Genomic DNA, 17919 nt, shown 5'->3' with positions numbered 1-17919 from the left:
AGACCTACCAAATAACTCCAGTGCTGGAAGCCAATTATTTTATTTTATTTTCTGTCGTTCTGAACTGTAATATGTATATACACACACGTCTATATTTCCATACAAAATATATACACCACAATTGTTGATATATTTATAGATGTGTGCATATATAATATACATTACAGTTTAGAACGACAGAAAATAATACACACACACATATATCCCACAATTTTGTGTGTAATAGAACAGATTTAAAAAATATATATACATACATATATCAAAAATTGAGATGTGTACATGCAGTACAGTTCAGAACAGCAAAGAAAAAATATATACATACATATACATATATATACATATACACATATATACATACACATACATATATATACATACACATACATATATATACATACACATACATACACATATATACATACACATATATATACATACATACATACACATATATACATACACATACATATATACATACACATATATATATACACATATATATACATACACATACATATATACATACACATATATATATATACACATATATATATACACATATATATACATACACATACATATATATACATACACATACATACATATATACACATGTACATGTATATGTATATATATCTTACAATTTGATATGTGTGGTACAGTTCAGGGCGACAGAAAAGTATAAGTATATATACATACATACATACCCATACCTACGTATCTCACAATTTTCAGAATGAATGGGAGATGGGAAGGAGGAACACAAGTTGAACTTGGAGTCATAGAGAGATAGTGTGGAAACGGGCCCTTCGGCCCAACTTGCCCACACCGGCCAACATGTCCCAGCTACACAAGTCCCACCTCCCTGCGCTTGGCCCATATCCCTCCAAACCTGTCCTATCCATGTACCTGTCTAACTGTTTCTTAAACGTTGTGATAGTCCTAGCCTCAACTACCTCCTCTGGCAGCTCGTTCCATACACCCACCACCCTCTGCGTGGAACTTTGACCAAAAGACAAACAGCACTATTTAACTATTTGTTTTTCGAGGGCAGGTTTACAGCCAGCAGACCGCGGGTGAAATGCAGACAGACCTTGCTTGTGTGGCGGACAGGCCGACTGGATGGACAGAGAACGCATCTCACACTCCGCGCCGCTTCTCGACTCACTCCCCATAGTATTGGCGCAGGTGGATTCTGCTGGTCCCTTTATGTGCTGCCGCTGGCGCCTGTTACAGAGCAGCCGGCAGGTGCGGTGTGATGTGATGTGGTGTGGTGCGGCCCTGCAGGTCACACAGAAACCTACAGCGCTCATTCAGTCAAATGGCAATTCAACGTCCCAGTCTGTGCCCGCTGCAAGAGGGGGAATGCCCCCGCGCGTGCCCGCTGCAAGAGGGGGGGGTACCCCCGCGCGTGCCCGCTGCAAGAGGGGGGGTACCCCCGCGCGTGCCCGCTGCAAGAGGGGGGTACCCCCGCGCGTGCCCGCTGCAAAAGGGGAGATTCCCCCGCGCGTGCCCGCTGCAAGAGGGGGGTTACTCCCGCGCGTGCCCGCTGCAAGAGGGGGATTACCCCGCGCGTGCCCGCTGCAAGAAGGGGGGATTCCCCCGCGCGTGCCCGCTGCAAGAGGGGGGATTCCCCCGCGCGTGCCCGCTGCAAGAGGGGGATTCCCCCGCGCGTGCCCGCTGCAAGAGGGGGGGATTCCCCTGCGCGTGCCCGCTGCAAGAAAGGGGGAGGATTCCCCCGCGCGTACAATAACAATAAAGGAAACAGGCCGTTGTTAGCTGTTTGTGGGGTGAAAACGAGAAGCTGGTGCAACTTGGGTGGGGGAGGGATAGAGAGAGAAGGGGAGGGAATGCCGAGATACCTGAAGTGAGAGAAATCAATATTCATACCGCCGGGCTGTAAGCTGCCCAAGCAAATGTGGATGCAAGGACCTGTTCCTGCCCTGTAGATAGACACAGACACAGACTGCTGGAGGAGAATAACTGCACATGCTGGTACAAATCGAAGGTATCACAAAATGTTGGAGTAACTCAGCAGGTCAGGCAGCATCTAGGAGAGAGGGAATGGGTGAGGTTTCGGGTCGAGACCCTTCTTCAGATTAAGAAGCGCCTCGTCCCGAAACGTCCGCCCGTTCCCTCTCTCCTAGATGCTCCGTGATCTGCTGAGTTACTCCAGCATTTTGTGATACATTCGACAGAGTGCTGGAGTAACTCAGCGGCTCAGGCAGCATCTCTGGAGAAAGAGGATGGCTGACATTTCGGGGCAGGACCTTTCTTCAGATTTCCTACCCCCACCCATCTGTGTCCAAGACAATAGACAATAGGTGCAGGAGGAGGCCATTCGGCCCTTCGAGCCAGCACCACCATTCAATGTGATCATGGCTGATCATTCTCAATCAGTACCCCGTTCCTGCCTTCTCCCCATACCCCCTGACTCCGCTATCCTTAAGAGCTCGATCTAGCTCTCTCTTGACACCTCATATTCCCTTTAAAAACAAACCCTCCCGCTCTGCTGTGCTGGTCTGTGAAGATTGTCGGAAACACGGCGCATCCCTGGAGAACCTTTTAGTGTTATTGTATTCAGAGATTTTTGTCAAAACCTTTCTCTTGTTCTGGTGTTCATAATTTTTTGTAAAAACGTCCAAACTTTCCACTGCGTGATGTTACTCGCCCCCGGTGGTGCTGGACGAGTGAACTTGTCTGCAAATTCACGCACGGGTCGCTCTGTGCAACTTTGCAAAAGTTTCAAAGTCTGGAAAGTTGCTGCCAAACTTCAGCCCCACTGTCTGCACACTGCGCATGCGCCGGCCCGGGGCGCCGCGTCACCGCGTCACCCTGGCAACCGGGGACGCCGGAAACAACAGCAGCAACAGCAACAAGATGAATGTGAGTCATGTCCAATCCCTCTCCCCCCAGCCTTACCCTTCCCCTCACTCTCACCCCCCACCCCCTCCTCATCCCCTCCCTCCCCTCACCCCCCTCTTCCCCCCCACCCTCCTCCCCCCCACCCTCACTCTCACCCCCCATCCTTACCCTCTCCCTCACTCTCCCTCCTCTACCCCTCACCCCCCTCCTCATCCCCTCCCTCACCTCACCCCCCCTCACTCTCACCCCCACCCCCCCAACACATTCCCTTCCTCCCCGCTCCTCTACCCCTCCTCTCCCCTCCTCCTCCTCTCAACCCCACCTCTACCCCTCACCCTCACCCCCCCTCCTCCTCCCCTCATCCCTCTCTTCTCCCCCTCCCACCCTCTCCCCCACCTCCCCTCACATGTCCCCTCCCCCTCCTCTCCCACTCACTTCTCCCCCTAACCCCCCTCCTCCTCCCCTCATCGCCCTCCTCTCACCCCTCCCCCCTCTCCCCCACCTCCCCATCCCCCCTTATCCCCCTCCTCCTCCCTTCACCCCCTCCTCTCCCCCCTCCCACCCTCTCCCCCCACCTCCCACCCTCTCCCCCCACCTCCCCTCACATGTCCCCTCCCCCTCCTTCTCCTCTCCCCCTCCCTTCTCCCCCTCTCCCCCTCCCTTCTCCCCCTAACCCCCCCTCCTCCTCCCCTCATCGCCCTCCTCGCATCCCCTCCCCTCCCCCCTCTCCCCCACCTCCCCCCTCTCCCCCACCTCCCCCCTCATCCCCTCCTCCTCCCTTCACCCCCCTCCTCTTCCACTTCCCACCCTCTCCCCCACTTCCCCTCACATGTCCCCTCCCCCTCTCCCTCCTTCTCCTCTCCCCTCCCTTCTCCCCCTAACCCCCCCTCCTCCTCCCCTCACCGCCCTCCTCTCACCCCTCCCACCCTCTCCCCCACCTCCCCCCTCACCCCACCTCCTCCTTCCTTCACCCCTTCCTCTCCCCCCTCCCACCCTCTCCCTCTCCCCCCTCCCACCCTCTCCCTCTCCCCCCTCCCACCCTCTCCTCTCCCCCACCCCCACCCTCTCCCCCACCTCCCCCTCTCCTCCCTGCTATTCTGCTTTGTAACAACTGGGGAAAAAACTGCATTAAAAGTGTGGAAGTGTTAATAGGAATTAGACAATAGACAATAGGCAATAGGTGCAGGATGAGGCCATTCGGCCCTTTGAGACAGCACCACCATTCTCGAATGCTGGCTCGAAGGGCCGAATGGCCTCCTCCTGCACCTATTGTCTTTTATCTATTGTTTATTGTTTTGGGTCGAGACCCTTCCTGAGACTTGCAGTTCCTTCCTACACATTGTGAGTGGGTTAGGTTGCAGGAAGGGGGCAAGAGTCACGAGTGTTTTATGGTCATGTGCCCCAGATAGAACAATGAAATCCTTCCTTGCAGCAGCCCACACATGTAAACATAGTGCACTGTAAACAATATAATAAACGAGAGAGAAAGAAAGTTCAGAGTGTGTGTATATATACACATACTCACAAATGCGCATATATATAGATCATATATAGAAACATAGAAACATAGAAAATAGGTGCAGGAGGAGGCCATTCGGCCCTTTGAGCCAGCACCGCCATTCATTGTGATCATGGCTGATCATCCACAATCAGTAACCCGTGCCTGCCTTCTCCCCATATCCCTTGATTCCACTAGCCCCTAGAGCTCTATCTAACTCTCTTTTAAATTCATCCAACAATTTGGACTCCATTGCCCTCTGTGGCAGAGAATTCCACAAATTCACAACTCTCTGGGTGAAACTTTTTTTTTCTCATCTCAGTTTTAAATGGCCTCCTCTTTATTCTTAGACTGTGGCCCCTGGTTCTGGACTCCCCCAACATTGGGAACTTTTTTCCTGCAGCTAGCTTGTCCAGTCCTTTTATAATTTAATACGTCTCTATAAGATCCAATCTCAACCTTATAAAATCCAGTGAATACAAGCCCAGTCTTTCCAATCTTTCCTCATAAATCAGTCCCACAATCCTGGGGATTTACCTCATGAACCTACACTGCACTGCCTCAATAGCAAGGATGTCCTTCCTCAAATTAGGAGACCAAAACTGCACACAATACTCCAGATGCAGTCTCACCAGGGCCTTATACAACTGCAGAAAGACCTCTTTACTCCTATACTCAAATCCTCTGCTTATGAAGGCCAACATGCCATTAGCTTTCTTCACTGTCAGCTGTATCTGCATGTTTATTTTCAGTGACTGGTGTACAAGGACACCCAGGTCTCGCTGCACTTCCCTTTTACCTAATCTGACAAGATTGAGATAACAATAGAATAAACGAGTGAGAAAAAAAGTTCAGAGTGTGTATATATATACTCACAAATGCACAGCTATACAGATATAGATCATATATATATATATATACACGCACACACCCACTCGAAAAGTGCACTCGAAAAGCAACCATAATAGTGAAATAATAACAACAACAGTCTATGTAGTTCAGAGTGTATTTGATGGGGTGCATCGATAGTTGGTGCTGCACATTAAGACCAGACGTGATAGATTGATGACGGATTTGCGGGGTGATGCTTTGTGAGTTTGCCCAGGTCAGTGTGGTTATAAACACCTTGCTGCCCGGGTCAGTGCGGTTAAGGGTACCTCACTGCCCGGGTCAGTGCTGCCCGGGTCACTGTGGTTACGGGTACCTTGCTGCCCAGGTCAGTGCTGCCCAGCTGGTCACTGTGGTTACGGGCACCTCGCTTCCTCTGGCCCCTAACCTGCACCGCCTCTGTGCCACAGATCGACGTGAAGATTAGTGAACCGACCATCTCACGCCCATCGACTGGCAAGGAAGTGAAATCATCCGCAAAACATGTGGACAGACCCAGGTCCAGAACACCCTTAAAGTCTGCAAGAAAAGCCAAGTCGGCAGGTGAGTCCACTGCGACACTACAGGTGTGTTCACTGACACTACAGGTGTCTTCACTGACACTACAGGTGTGTTCACTGACACCACAGGTGTGTTCACTGACACCACAGGTGTGTTCACTGACACTACAGGGTGTTCACTGACACCACAGGTGAGTCCACTGTGACACTACAGGTGTGTTCACTGACATCGCAGGTGTGTTCACTGGGACACTACAGGTGTGTTCACTGACACTACAGGTGTGTTCACTGACACTACAGGTGTGTTCACTGACACCACAGGTGAGTCCACTGTGACACTACAGGTGTGTTCACTGACATCGCAGGTGTGTTCACTGGGACACTACAGGTGTGTTTACTGACACTACAGGTGTGTTCACTGACACTACAGGTGCGTTCACTGACACGACAGGTGTGTTCACTGACACCACAGGTGTGTTCACTGACACCACAGGTGTGTTCACTGACACCACAGATGTGTTCACTGACACCACAGGTGTGTTATAGTCACTACAGGTGAATTATAGTCAGAGAGTCAAACAGCATGAAAACAGGCCCTTCGGCCCAACTTGCCCATGCCGGCTGATGTCCCATCTACACGTGTCCCACCTGCCTGCGTTTGGCCCATATCCCTCGAAACCTGTCCTACCAATTGTCCCTATTGTCATTCATTTTCACATGATCAATGGGGATGAAAGTCAAGCACGTTACACAAGAGACCCGGCAACTATAGGCCGGTGAGCTTAACATCTGCAGTTGGAAAGTTACTAGAGAGTATTCTGAGGGATAGGTTATACAGGCATTTGGATGGGCAAGGGCCGATTACGGACAGTCAGCATGGTTTTGTACGTGGGAGGTCATGTCTCACAAATCTGATTGAATTTTTTGAAGACGTGAGCAAAAAGATCGACGAAGGCAGAGCTGTAGACGTTGTGTACATGGACTTCAGTAAGGCATTCCACAATGTTCTGCATGGTAGGCTGCTCTGGAAGGTTAGATCACATGGGATCCAAGGAGAGATAGCTGAATGGACAGCACATTGGCTCCATGGAAGGAAGCAGAGGGTGATGGTGGAAGGTTGCTTCTCGGACTGGAGGCCTGTGACTAGTGGTGTGCTTCAGGGTTCAGTGCTGGGCCCGTTACTGTTTGTCATCTACATCAGTGATTTGGATGAGAACATACAGGGCAAGATTAGCAAGTTTGCTGATGATACAAAAGTGTGTGGTTTTGCAGAAAGTGAAGATGGTTGTGAAAGATTGCAGCAGGATCTGGATCGATTGGCCAGGTGGGCGGAGGAATGGTTGATGGAATTTAATACAGAGAAGTATGAGGTGTTGCATTTTGTAAAGTCTAACAAGGGCAGGACCTACACAGTGAATGATAGGCCTCTGGGTAGTGTTGTAGAGCAGAGGGATCTAGGAGTACAGGGACATTGTTCCCTGAAGGTAGCATCACAGGTGGATAAGGTGGTCAAAATGGCGTTTGGAACATTGGCCTTCATCAGTCAGTATTGAGTATAGAAGTTGGGAGGTCATGTTGCGGTTGTATAAGACGTTGGTGAGACCGCATTTAGAGTATTGTGTTCAGTTCTGGGCACCATGTTATAGGAAAGATGTTGTCAAGCAGGATGGGCACAGAGAAGATTTACGAGGATGTTGCCAGGACTAGAGGGTGTGAGCTACAGGGAGAGGTTGAGTAGGCTGGGTCTCTATTCCATGGAGCGCAGGAGGATGAGGGGTGATCTTATAGAGGTGTATAAGATCATGAGAGGAATAGATCGGGTAGATGCACAAGTCAGCAGGTCAGGCAGCATCTCTGAGATGCAGCATCAGAGATTGACAGATTGTTGATCAGTGCGGGTGTCAGGGGTTATGGGGAGAAGGCAGGAGAATGGGGTTAGGAGGGAGAGATAGATCAGCCATGATTGAATGGCGGAGTGGACTTGAGGGGCCGAATGGCCTAATTCTACTCCTGTCACTTATGAACTTCTCCCAAGTTGTACCTGCCTGACATTAATTTTTATTGACTTCTTTAACTGATTGGGTTTAGTTTACTTTCGTTTAGTTTGGAGATACAGCACGGAAACAGGCCCTTCAGCCCACCGAGTCCGTGCTGACCATCGATCATCTCTCTACACCACCGTCTATATCGCTCTATTCCCTTTCCCCTGACTCTCAGTCTGAAGAAGGGTCTCGACCCGAAAGGTCACCTATCCATGTTCTCCACAGATGCTGCCTGACCCGCTGAGTTACTCCAGCACTCTGTGGAACGTCACCTATCCATGTTCTCCACAGATGCTGCCTGACCCACTGAGTTACTCCAGCACTCTGTGGAATGTCACCTATCGACCCACTTCGCCCCACCGAGTCCACGCCGACCAGCGATCACGCTGTACACTAGCACTATCCTACATACTAGAGGCAATGTTTACCGAAGCCAATTAACCTACAGACCTGCACTTCTTTGAAGTGTGGAAGGAAACCAGAGCACCCGGAGAAAACCCACGCTGTCACAGAGGGAACGTACAAACTCTGCACACAGCACCCACAGTCAGGATGGAATCCCGGTCTCTGGCGCTGTGAAGTAGCAGCTCTACCCGCTGCACTATCGTGCCGCCATGCTTCCCTACTGTCTGACTCTGTGACTCTGTGACTCTGTGTCTCTGTGTCTCTGTGACTGTGTGACTCTGTGTCTCTGTGTCTCTGTGTCTCTGTGTCCCTGTGTCTCTGTGTCTCTGTGTCTCTGTGTCTCTGTGTCTCTGTGACTGTGTGACTCTGTGTCCCTGTGTCCCTGTGTCTCTGTGACTCTGTGTCTCTGTGTCTCTGTGTCTCTGTGTCTCTGTGTCCCTGTGTCTCTGTGTCTCTGTGTCTCTGTGTCTCTGTGACTGTGTGACTGTGTGACTCTGTGTCCCTGTGTCCCTGTGTCTCTGTGACTCTGTGTCTCTGTGTCTCTGTGTCTCTGTGTCTCTGTGTCCCTGTGTCTCTGTGTCTCTGTGTCTCTGTGTCTCTGTGTCTCTGTGACTGTGTGACTCTGTGTCCCTGTGTCCCTGTGTCTCTGTGTCTCTGCGTCTCTGTGACTCTGTGTCTCTGTGTCTCGGTGTCTCTGTGTCTCTGTGTCTCGGTGTCTCTGTCTCTGTGTCTCTGTGTCTCTATCTCTGTGTCTCTGTGTCTCTGTGTCTCTGTGACTCTGTGACTCTGTGTCTCTGTGTCTCTGTGTCTCTGTGACTCTGTGTCTCTGTGTCTCTGTGTCTCTGTGTCTCGGTGTCTCTGTCTCTGTGTCTCTGTGACTCTGTGTCTCTGTGACTGTGTCTCTGTGTCTCTGTGTCTCTGTGTCTCTGTCACTGTGTCTCTGTGTCTCTGTGTCTCTGTGTCTCTGTGTCTCTGTGTCTCTGTGTCTCTGTGTCTCTGTGTCCCTGTGTCCCTGTGTCCCTGTGATTCTGTGTCTGTGTCTCTGTGTCTCTGTGTCTCTGTGTCTCTGTGACTCTGTGACTCTGTGTCTCTGTGTCTAGGGTCAGACATTATGGACCAAAGACCCTGTTCCTGTGCTGTGATCTTCCACGTTCTGTGTCCATGTTCCACCCACTGTCACTGTTACTCTCTCTCCTTCGAGAATAGATCGGGTAGATGCACACAGTCTCTTGCCCAGAGTAGGGGAATCGAGGACCAGAGGACATAGGCTCAAGGTGAAAGGGAAAAGATTTAACAGGATTCCGAGGGGTAACTTTTCCACACAGAGGGTGGTGGGTGTATGGAACGAGCTGCCAGAGGAGGTAGTTGAGGCTGGGACTATCCCATTGTTTAAGAAACAGTTAGACAGGTACATGGATAGGACAGGTTTGGAGGGATATGGACCAAGCGCAGACAGGTGGGACTAGTGTAGCTGGGACATTGTTGGCCGGTGTGGGCAGGTTGGGCCAAGGGGCCTGTTCCCACACTGTATCACTCTGTGACTGTTGCCCGTGGTTATTATGGAGCAGCCACAGTGAAGCTGTCCGCTGTGGTCTACATGGCACAACCCACAGTCTCGGCGTTCTTGTCCACAGTGTTCACCGAGGCAGTGGTTCCACTGTTCCTCACCGAGAAGACGCAGGAGATATTCCAATGCATCATTGCGCAGAACGTGACTGCAGACAGCCCCCAAAAGATCATCAAGAAGGAGCTCATCCTCGACGACATGAAAACCCGCATGGCTGTGTCCGACTTCCACCCCTACAAGCACCCGATCATGGTGGGTATGATCACTGGCCCGGGGAACTGTGGGCACTGCAATCTTCAGCAAGACACAGAGTGCTGGAGGAACTCGCCGGTCAGGCAGCGTCTCTGGGGAGGGGAGGAATGGGTGACGTTTTGAGTCAAGACCCTTCCTCTGCTTCAGAAGAAGGGACTCAACCTGAAACATCACCCATCCCTTCTCTTCAGAGATGCTGCCTGAGCCACTGAGTTACTCCAGCACTCTGTGAAACGTCACCTATCCATGTTCTCCACAGATGCTGCCTGACCCGCTGAGTTACTCAAGCACTCTGTGTCTATCTAGGCTTGGTATGGTTACTGGCCCAGGGAATTGCAGGCTGAGCAATCTTCAGCAAGGCCCAAAAGTGCTGGAGGAACTCAGCGGGTCGGGCAGCATCTGTGGAGGGAGTGGACAGACGGCTTTTCGGGTCGGGACTCTGTTTTGGAAGGAGTTGGGGTGGGGGGGGGGGGGGGGCTGGTAGGACAGAGCATGGCAAGTGATAGGTGGATACAGGTGAATGGTTTAATTGGCAGGTGGGTGGTTGAAGGTTCGAGATGAAAATGAGACAAAGGGTTGACAGATGAGGCGTGAAGGGAAGTATTGTATCGTCTTCCGACTGACTGGATAGCACGCAACAAAAGCTTTTCACTGTACCTCTTGCTGAAAGTAAGTGTGCAGGTACAGCAGGCAGTGAAGAAAGCTGATGGCATGTTGGACTTCACAATGAGAGGATTTGAGTACAGGAGCAAAGAGGTCCTTCTGCAGTTGTACGGGGCCCTGGTGAGACCGCACCTGGAGTACTGTGTGCAGTTTTGGTCTCCTAATTTGAGGAAGGACATCCTTGCTATTGAGGCAGTGCAGCGTAGGTTCACCAGGTTAATCCCCGGGATGTTGGGACTGTCATATGAGGAAAGATTGGAAAGACTGGGCTTGTATTCACTGGAGTTCAGAAGGATGAGAGAGGATCTTATAGAAAAGTATAAAATTATAAAAGGACTGGACAAGCTAGATGCAAGAAAAATGTTCCCAATGTTGGGGAAGTCCAGAACCAGGGGCCACAGTCTAAGAATAAAGGGGAGGCCATTTATAAACTGAAGTGAGAAGAAACTTTTTCACCCAGAGAGTTGTGAATTTGTGGAATTCTCTGCCACAGAGGGCAGTGGAGGCCGATTCACTGGATGAATTTAAAAGAGAGTTAGATAGAGCTCTAGGGGCTAGTGGAATCAAGGGATATGGGGAGAAGGCAGGCACGGGTTACTGATTGTGGATGATCAGCCATGATCACAGTGAATGGCGGTGCTGGCTCGAAGGGCCCAATGGCCTCCTCCTGCACCTATTTTCTATGTTTCTTTTACCTCGGTACACGTGACAATAAACTAAACAACTGAAATGTGAAGCTGGAGGGAACGATCCACTATAGGTGGAAAAGGACCGATAAGGGGATAAAGCAGAGTAGGAGAATGTGTGAAACATAGAAAATAGGTGGAGGAGGAGGCCATTCGGCCCTTCGAGCCATGACGTGAGTGGACACTGGGGTGGGGGATGTGGGAGAGAGAGGGGGGGAAGGTGTTGTTACTTCATATTGTAAAATGTTGAGTTTAGTTTAGTTTAGAGACATAGGGCGGAAACAGGCCCTTCGGCCCACCGAGTCCGTGCCGACCAGCGATCACCCCATATACTAGCACTATCCTACACACACTAGGGATAATTTACACATTTACCCAAGCCAATTAGTCTACAAACCCGCACGTCTTTGGAGTGCGGGAGGAAACCGGAGCACCCGGAGAAAACCCACGGGGAGAACGTGCAAACTCCGTACAGACAGCACCCGTAGTCGGGATGGACCCCGGGTCTCTGGCGCCGTGAGGCAGCAGCTCTACCCACTGCACCACCGTGCCGCCCCATGGAGTTGTCATGGAATGTAGGGCATGATCACAGGGTGGGGAAATCAGGAACCAGAGGACATCACTTTCAAGTGAGGGGGGAAAGATTTAATGGGAACTTGAGGGGCAACTCTTTCACACAGAGGGTGGTGGGTGTATGGAACAAGCTGCCAGAGGAGGTAGTTAAAGCAGGTACAATAACAGCAGTTAGACATTGACACAGCTACATGGGTAGTAAAGGTTTAGAGGAATAGAGGCCAAATGGAGGCAAATGGCTAGCCTAGACACAGCACCTTGGTCAGCGTGGGTCAGTTGGGCTCAAGGGCCTGTGTTCATGTTGTGTGACTCGATGATTCTGATGTGTGATTCCTACAGATATCTCATTCATATAGTTTAGTCCAGTTTAGTTTATTGTCACATGTACCGAGGTACAGTGAAAAGCTCTTGTTGCGTGCTAACCAGTCAGTGGAAAGACAATACATGATTACAATCGAGCCGGCCACAGTGTGCAGATACAGGATAAAGGGAATAACGTTTAGTGCAAGATAAAGCCAGCAAAGTCCGATCAAGGATAGTCCGAGGGTCACCAATGAGGTAGATTGTAGTTCAGGACCGCTCTCCGGTTGAGGTAGGACGGTTCAGTTGCCTGATCAGAGTTCAAGTAAGAAGTGTTGCTAAAGGAGTAGATTTAAGAGTGTGGAGCGGTTGTAATGTGTGATTGTAGATCTGCTTCTGTGGCTGGCACGCAAATGGTCGCCTGGGTTGGGCTCCTGTACCTTCTTCTTCATGGCGTGAGCGAGATGAGAGCGTGGCCAGGGTGGTGTGGGTCAGTGAGAGTGTGGCCAGGGTGGTGTGGGTCAGTGAGAGTGTGGCCAGGGTGGTGTGGGTCAGTGAGAGTGTGGGTCAGTGAGAGTGTGGGTCAGTGAGAGTGTGGCCAGGGTGGTGTGGGTCAGTGAGAGTGTGGCCAGGGTGGTGTGGGTCAGTGAGAGTGTGGCCAGGGTGGTGTGGGTCAGTGAGAGTGTGGCCAGGGTGGTGTGGGTCAGTGAGAGTGTGGCCAGGGTGGTGTGGGTCAGTGAGAGTGTGGCCAGGGTGGTGTGGGTCAGTGAGAGTGTGGCCAGGGTGGTGTGGGTCAGTGAGAGTGTGGCCAGGGTGGTGTGGGTCAGTGAGAGTGTGGGTCAGTGAGAGTGTGGCCAGGGTGGTGTGGGTCAGTGAGAGTGTGGCCAGGGTGGTGTGGGTCAGTGAGAGTGTGGGTCAGTGAGAGTGTGGCCAGGGTGATGTGGGTCTCTGATGATGCTGGCTACCATTTTGAGGCAGCGTCTCCTGTAGATTCCTTCGATGGTGGGGGGGTCAGTACCTGTGATGGACCGGGCAGTGCCCACCACTGTTTTTTGCAGCCTGGGTGGATGGGTGGAGAGCAGGGTAGCTGTGGGCATCATCTCTGAAGCATGGTGTGGGTAAAAAACTGCAGATGCTGGTTTAAATCGAAGGTAGACACAAAAAGCCGGAGTAACTCAGCGTTTCAGGCAGCAGCATTTCTGGAGAGATGGAACGGGTGACGTTTCGGGTCGAGACCCTTCTTCAGTCTGAGGAAGGGTCTGGACCTGAAAGGCCACCCGTTCCTTCTCTCCAGAGATGCTGCCTGACCCGCTGAGTTGTTCCGGCTTTTTGTGTCTGTCTCGGAAGCAAGTTCCATGTAATTCTCTCCGAGCCATCGCCATGCTTTAACATGAACCATTGTGTCTACCCAGGACTACCAAGGCGAGGAAATTATGATTGTGTACGATGCGGATTCCAAGTATGGGCAGAACTTCTACCTGGTGCTGAATGAGATGATGAAGGAGATAATCTTACGGGTAAGTCTTGCGTTTCCTCTAAACAGAAAGAGAGAGAGAATTTAACTCCGGCATTGGTCCAGGAGGCTGAGAAACGTGAAGTCCAGGGTCAAGAACAGCTTCTTCCCGGCCACCATCAGGATCTTGTCTAGGGTTGCCAACATCCTCACTCCCAAATAAGGGACAAAGGGTGATGTCACCGCCCCGCGCCCCACGTGACCTCACCCAGCCAGCGGCCACGTGCTCCCGCTCCACCAATGGCGGCTGCCATTGATTTACCCATAAAGCTGTAGCAAGTTAGAATGGAATTCTTCTGCTCTTGGTACAGTCGAAAAATAAACATCATTCCCAAATCTTGATCTTGAATCTTGGCACTTGAACCTTGACCCTTGACTCCTTGATTCATTGACCATTGACTCCTTGACCTGTGACTCCTTGACTCCTTGACTCTTGAATCTTGACTGTTAACTCCTTGACCGTTGACTCATTGACTCCTTGACCCTTGACTCCTTGACCCTTGACTCCTTGACCTTTGACCCCTTGACCTGTGACTCCTTGACTCATTGACCCTTGACCTTTGCCTCATTGACTCCTTGACCTGTGACTCCTCGATTCCTTGATCCTTGAATCCTTGACCCTTGACTTCTTCTCTTGAATCTTGACCCTTCAACCTTGACTCTTGAATCTAGAGTACCGGACGTTGAGAGCACGGAGGAGGCCACTCGTTCCCTCCAGCCTATCCCACAGATCAAATGTGATCATGGTGGATCTGGACCCAGCCCTCGTCTCCCCTTCTACGCTCGATCCCCGTCGCTCCCAAGCGGTGGATGGGAATGTGAGGAGACTAGGGTGGGTTAGGGTGGGGTTAGTGTAAAAGTGGGCCGAAGGGCTACCCGTGACTCCATCCCCCGGATTTTCAAAGGTGCTAGGGTGCAAGAACAGCTATTTGGAAGCAATTGATCCTAAGTCTTGTGTTTGCCTTCCCTTACAGTCCTTCGAAATAAACAAGAGTCAGAGAGAAGCCGAGGAACAGGAACTCAGCCACGAACCCAAAAAAACATCCTGGGTCGATCTAGGCAGCGGCATTGAGATTGAACATGAGAAGCTTGATGAAACGCCAATGAAGGTCAGGCAGCATCTGTGGAGAACATGGATAGGTGACGTTTCACAGAGTGCTGGAGTAACTCAGCGGGTCAGGCAGCATTTGTGGAGAACATGGATAGGTGACGTTTCGGGTCGAGACCCTTCTTCAGGCTGAGAGTCAGGGCGGAGAGAGACATAGAGAAATGGAAGGCTAAGGTGTGAAAACACAGATCAAAGGGGACGATGTTAAAGGAAATGTAGAATGGTTCATTGTTAGCTGAGGGGAGGGACAAGGAGGTAGACAATCAGTACAATGAATCAGGAGGACATTGAAACTAGTCGGAGAACTAGGGTGGGGGAGGGACGGAGAGAGAGGGGATGCAAGGATTACTTGAGCTTAGAGAAGTCAATGTTGATACGGCTGGGGTGTAAGCTGCCCACGCCAAATATGAGTTGAGGCCAGTTCATTGGCTATATTTAAGAGGGAGTTAGATGTGGCCCTTGTGGCTAAAGGGATCAGGGGGTATGGAGAGAAGGCAGGTACGGGATACTGAGTTGGATGATCAGCCATGATCATATTGAATGGCGGTGCAGGCTCGAAGGGCCGAATGGCCTACTCCTGCACCTATTTTCTATGTTTCTTTGTTTCTATGAGGTGTTGCTCCTCCAATTTGCGTTGGGCCAATTAATTTGTCCAATTAATTGAACAGGAAATGCTTCGGATTTCTTTTCAATCATTTTTAAATCTTATTTCCCATCACGTTTCTGACTGTTTCAGAACCTGTTATCCACTTGCCGACCAACATGCCCCAGCTCCACTAGTCCCACCTGCCCGCATTTTGGCCCATATCCCTCCAAACCCGTCCTATCCATGTACCTGTCCAAGTGTCCTTTAAATGTCATTATAGTCTCTGCCTCAACTCCCTCCTCCGGCAGCTCGTTCCACACACCCACCACCCTCCTCGTGTGCAAAAGCTGCCCCTCGGGTTCCTATTAAATCTTTCCCCCCTTTACCTTGGACCGAGGTCCCCTGGTTCTTGGTTTCCCTACTCTGGATAAAAGACTCCGTGCATCACCCGATCTTTTCCTCTCATGTTCTTATAACATAGAACAAGGAAGAGTACAGCACATGTACGGCCCTTCGGCCCACTATGCCCATGCTGACCATGACATGCCCCATTAAATACTGCATCTCCATCTGAACAGAAGGACAACAATGAGATGGATATTTATGTGGCCAATAACATGTTCAAAGGTTCGAGGAGCAGAATTAGGCCATTCGGCCCATCAGGGGGTATGGGGAGAAGGCAGGAACGGGGTACTGATTGAGAATGATCAGCCATGATCACATTGAATGGCGGTGCTGGCTCGAAGGACCGAATGGCCTCCTCCTGCACCTATTGTCTATTGTCTATTGTCTAAGTCCACTCCGCCATTCAGTCATGGCTGATCTATCTCTCCCTCTCAACCCCATTCTCCTGCCTTCCTCCCCCCCCCCCCCCCAAAATGCTGACACCCGCACTGATCAACAATCTTTGTCATAGAGTCATAGAGTGATACAGTGTGGAAACAGGCCCCTCGGCCCACTTGCCCACACCGGCCGAGAATGTCCCAGCTACACTAGTCCCATTTGCCTGCGCTTGGTCCATATCCCTCCAAACCTGTCTTATCCATGCACCTGTCTAACTGTTTCTTAAACAATGGTATAGTCCCAGCCTCAACTACCTCCTCTGGCAGATTGTTCCATACACCCACCACCCTTTGTGTGAAAAAGTTAGCCCTCTGATTAAAATCTTATTAAAACATCATTATTAACTCCTTTCCCCTTCCCTGTAAACCTGTGTCCTCTGGTCCTCGATTCCCCTATTCTGGGCAAGAGACTCTGATTCCCCGACTCTGGGCAAGAGACTCTGTGCGTCTACCCGATCTATTCCTCTCATGATTTTGAATGAATGAATGAATGAATGAATACGTTTATTGGCCAAGTATATGCAGATACAAGCAATGTGCCTTGGTGCTCCGCTCACAAATGACAACACAAGCACACAGTTAACAATTGAGATTGAAGCCGGTCAATCTCTGCCTTAAAGATACCCACTGCCGTGTGGAAGGAAGCGGGTGAGAGGTGGTGGAAGTAAATGAATGAAAGTGCCGTTCTGTCCGTGCGGTTACAGATCAAGTTCATGATCTCCCGGCTGCGGCGGCTGTTCGGGGCGCCGGTACATCTCGGGGATCGCAACGATGCCGAGACCAAGGACAGCTACGTGGAGTGCGCGCCGTACCAGGATAAGAGTTTCAGCATCAAGAAGCTGGAGAGGGACATCGCTATACAGGCCGTGTCCGTACTACAGGACAGCAGCAGCCAAACCACCTGGTGAGTGTACGAACCATCAGCTCACCACCATCACAGCAAGAGGGAGGCCATTCGGCCCTTCCAGCCAGCACCGCCGTTCAATACGATCATGGCTGATCGTCCACAATCAGTAACCTGTGCTGGAATAAAGGGGAGGCCATTTAAAACTGAGGTGAGAAGAAACTTTTTCACCCAGAGAGTTGTGAATTTGTGGGATTCTCTGCCACAGAGGGCAGTGGAGGCCAATTCACTGGATGGATTTAATAGAGAGTTAGATAGAGCTCTAGGGGCTAGTGGAATCAAGGGATATGGGGAGAAGGCAGGCACGGGTTACTGATTGTGGATGATCAGCCATGATCACAATGAATGGCGGTGTTGGCTCGAAGGGCCAAATGGCCTCCTCCTGCACCTATTGTCTATGTTTCTATGTGTCTATGAGCCTGCCTTTTTTCCGTAGCTCACAGCTCTATTCATAACCAAAAGTCTCTTTTTGCTCTGGTTTATTTCACTGACATGTTCAAGCTGTAATGTTGTATTGTTAATGTTTTAATGTTTTATGCTTTATTCGTAGTTGTTTACTGTATGTTCGTGCTGTTACTTGCGAGCGGAGCACCAAGGCACATTCCTTGTGTTGTGCAGGAAAATAACTGCAGATGCTGGTAACAAACCGAAGGCATCACAAAATGCTGGAGTAACTCAGCGGGTCAGGCAGCATCTCGGGAGAGAAGGAATGGGTGACGTTTCGGGT

The 17919-nt window shown here is 50.7% G+C and overlaps 1 protein-coding gene across 1 annotated transcript in view; it reads left to right on the top strand.

The window, feature by feature from the left end:
* Window positions 1–2799: 2799 nt before the first annotated feature.
* dnai3 (dynein axonemal intermediate chain 3) overlaps window positions 2800–17919 on the top strand; it is a 45188-nt gene continuing 30068 nt past the window's right edge. The window contains exons 1-8 of the mRNA XM_078408078.1: window positions 2800–2886; window positions 5662–5794; window positions 6052–6072; window positions 6182–6286; window positions 9767–10017; window positions 13652–13756; window positions 14727–14861; window positions 16993–17192. Coding sequence (XP_078264204.1) covers window positions 2800–2886; window positions 5662–5794; window positions 6052–6072; window positions 6182–6286; window positions 9767–10017; window positions 13652–13756; window positions 14727–14861; window positions 16993–17192 — 1037 coding nt within the window. The remainder of the gene's footprint in view (window positions 2887–5661; window positions 5795–6051; window positions 6073–6181; window positions 6287–9766; window positions 10018–13651; window positions 13757–14726; window positions 14862–16992; window positions 17193–17919) is intronic.

This window comes from Rhinoraja longicauda, chromosome 11, assembly GCF_053455715.1.
Source record: "Rhinoraja longicauda isolate Sanriku21f chromosome 11, sRhiLon1.1, whole genome shotgun sequence".
In the NCBI taxonomy this organism is placed as follows: domain Eukaryota; kingdom Metazoa; phylum Chordata; class Chondrichthyes; order Rajiformes; family Arhynchobatidae; genus Rhinoraja; species Rhinoraja longicauda.
The sequence above is the reverse complement of the archived record's forward strand: the minus strand, read 5'-3'. Positions and strand labels throughout refer to the sequence as shown.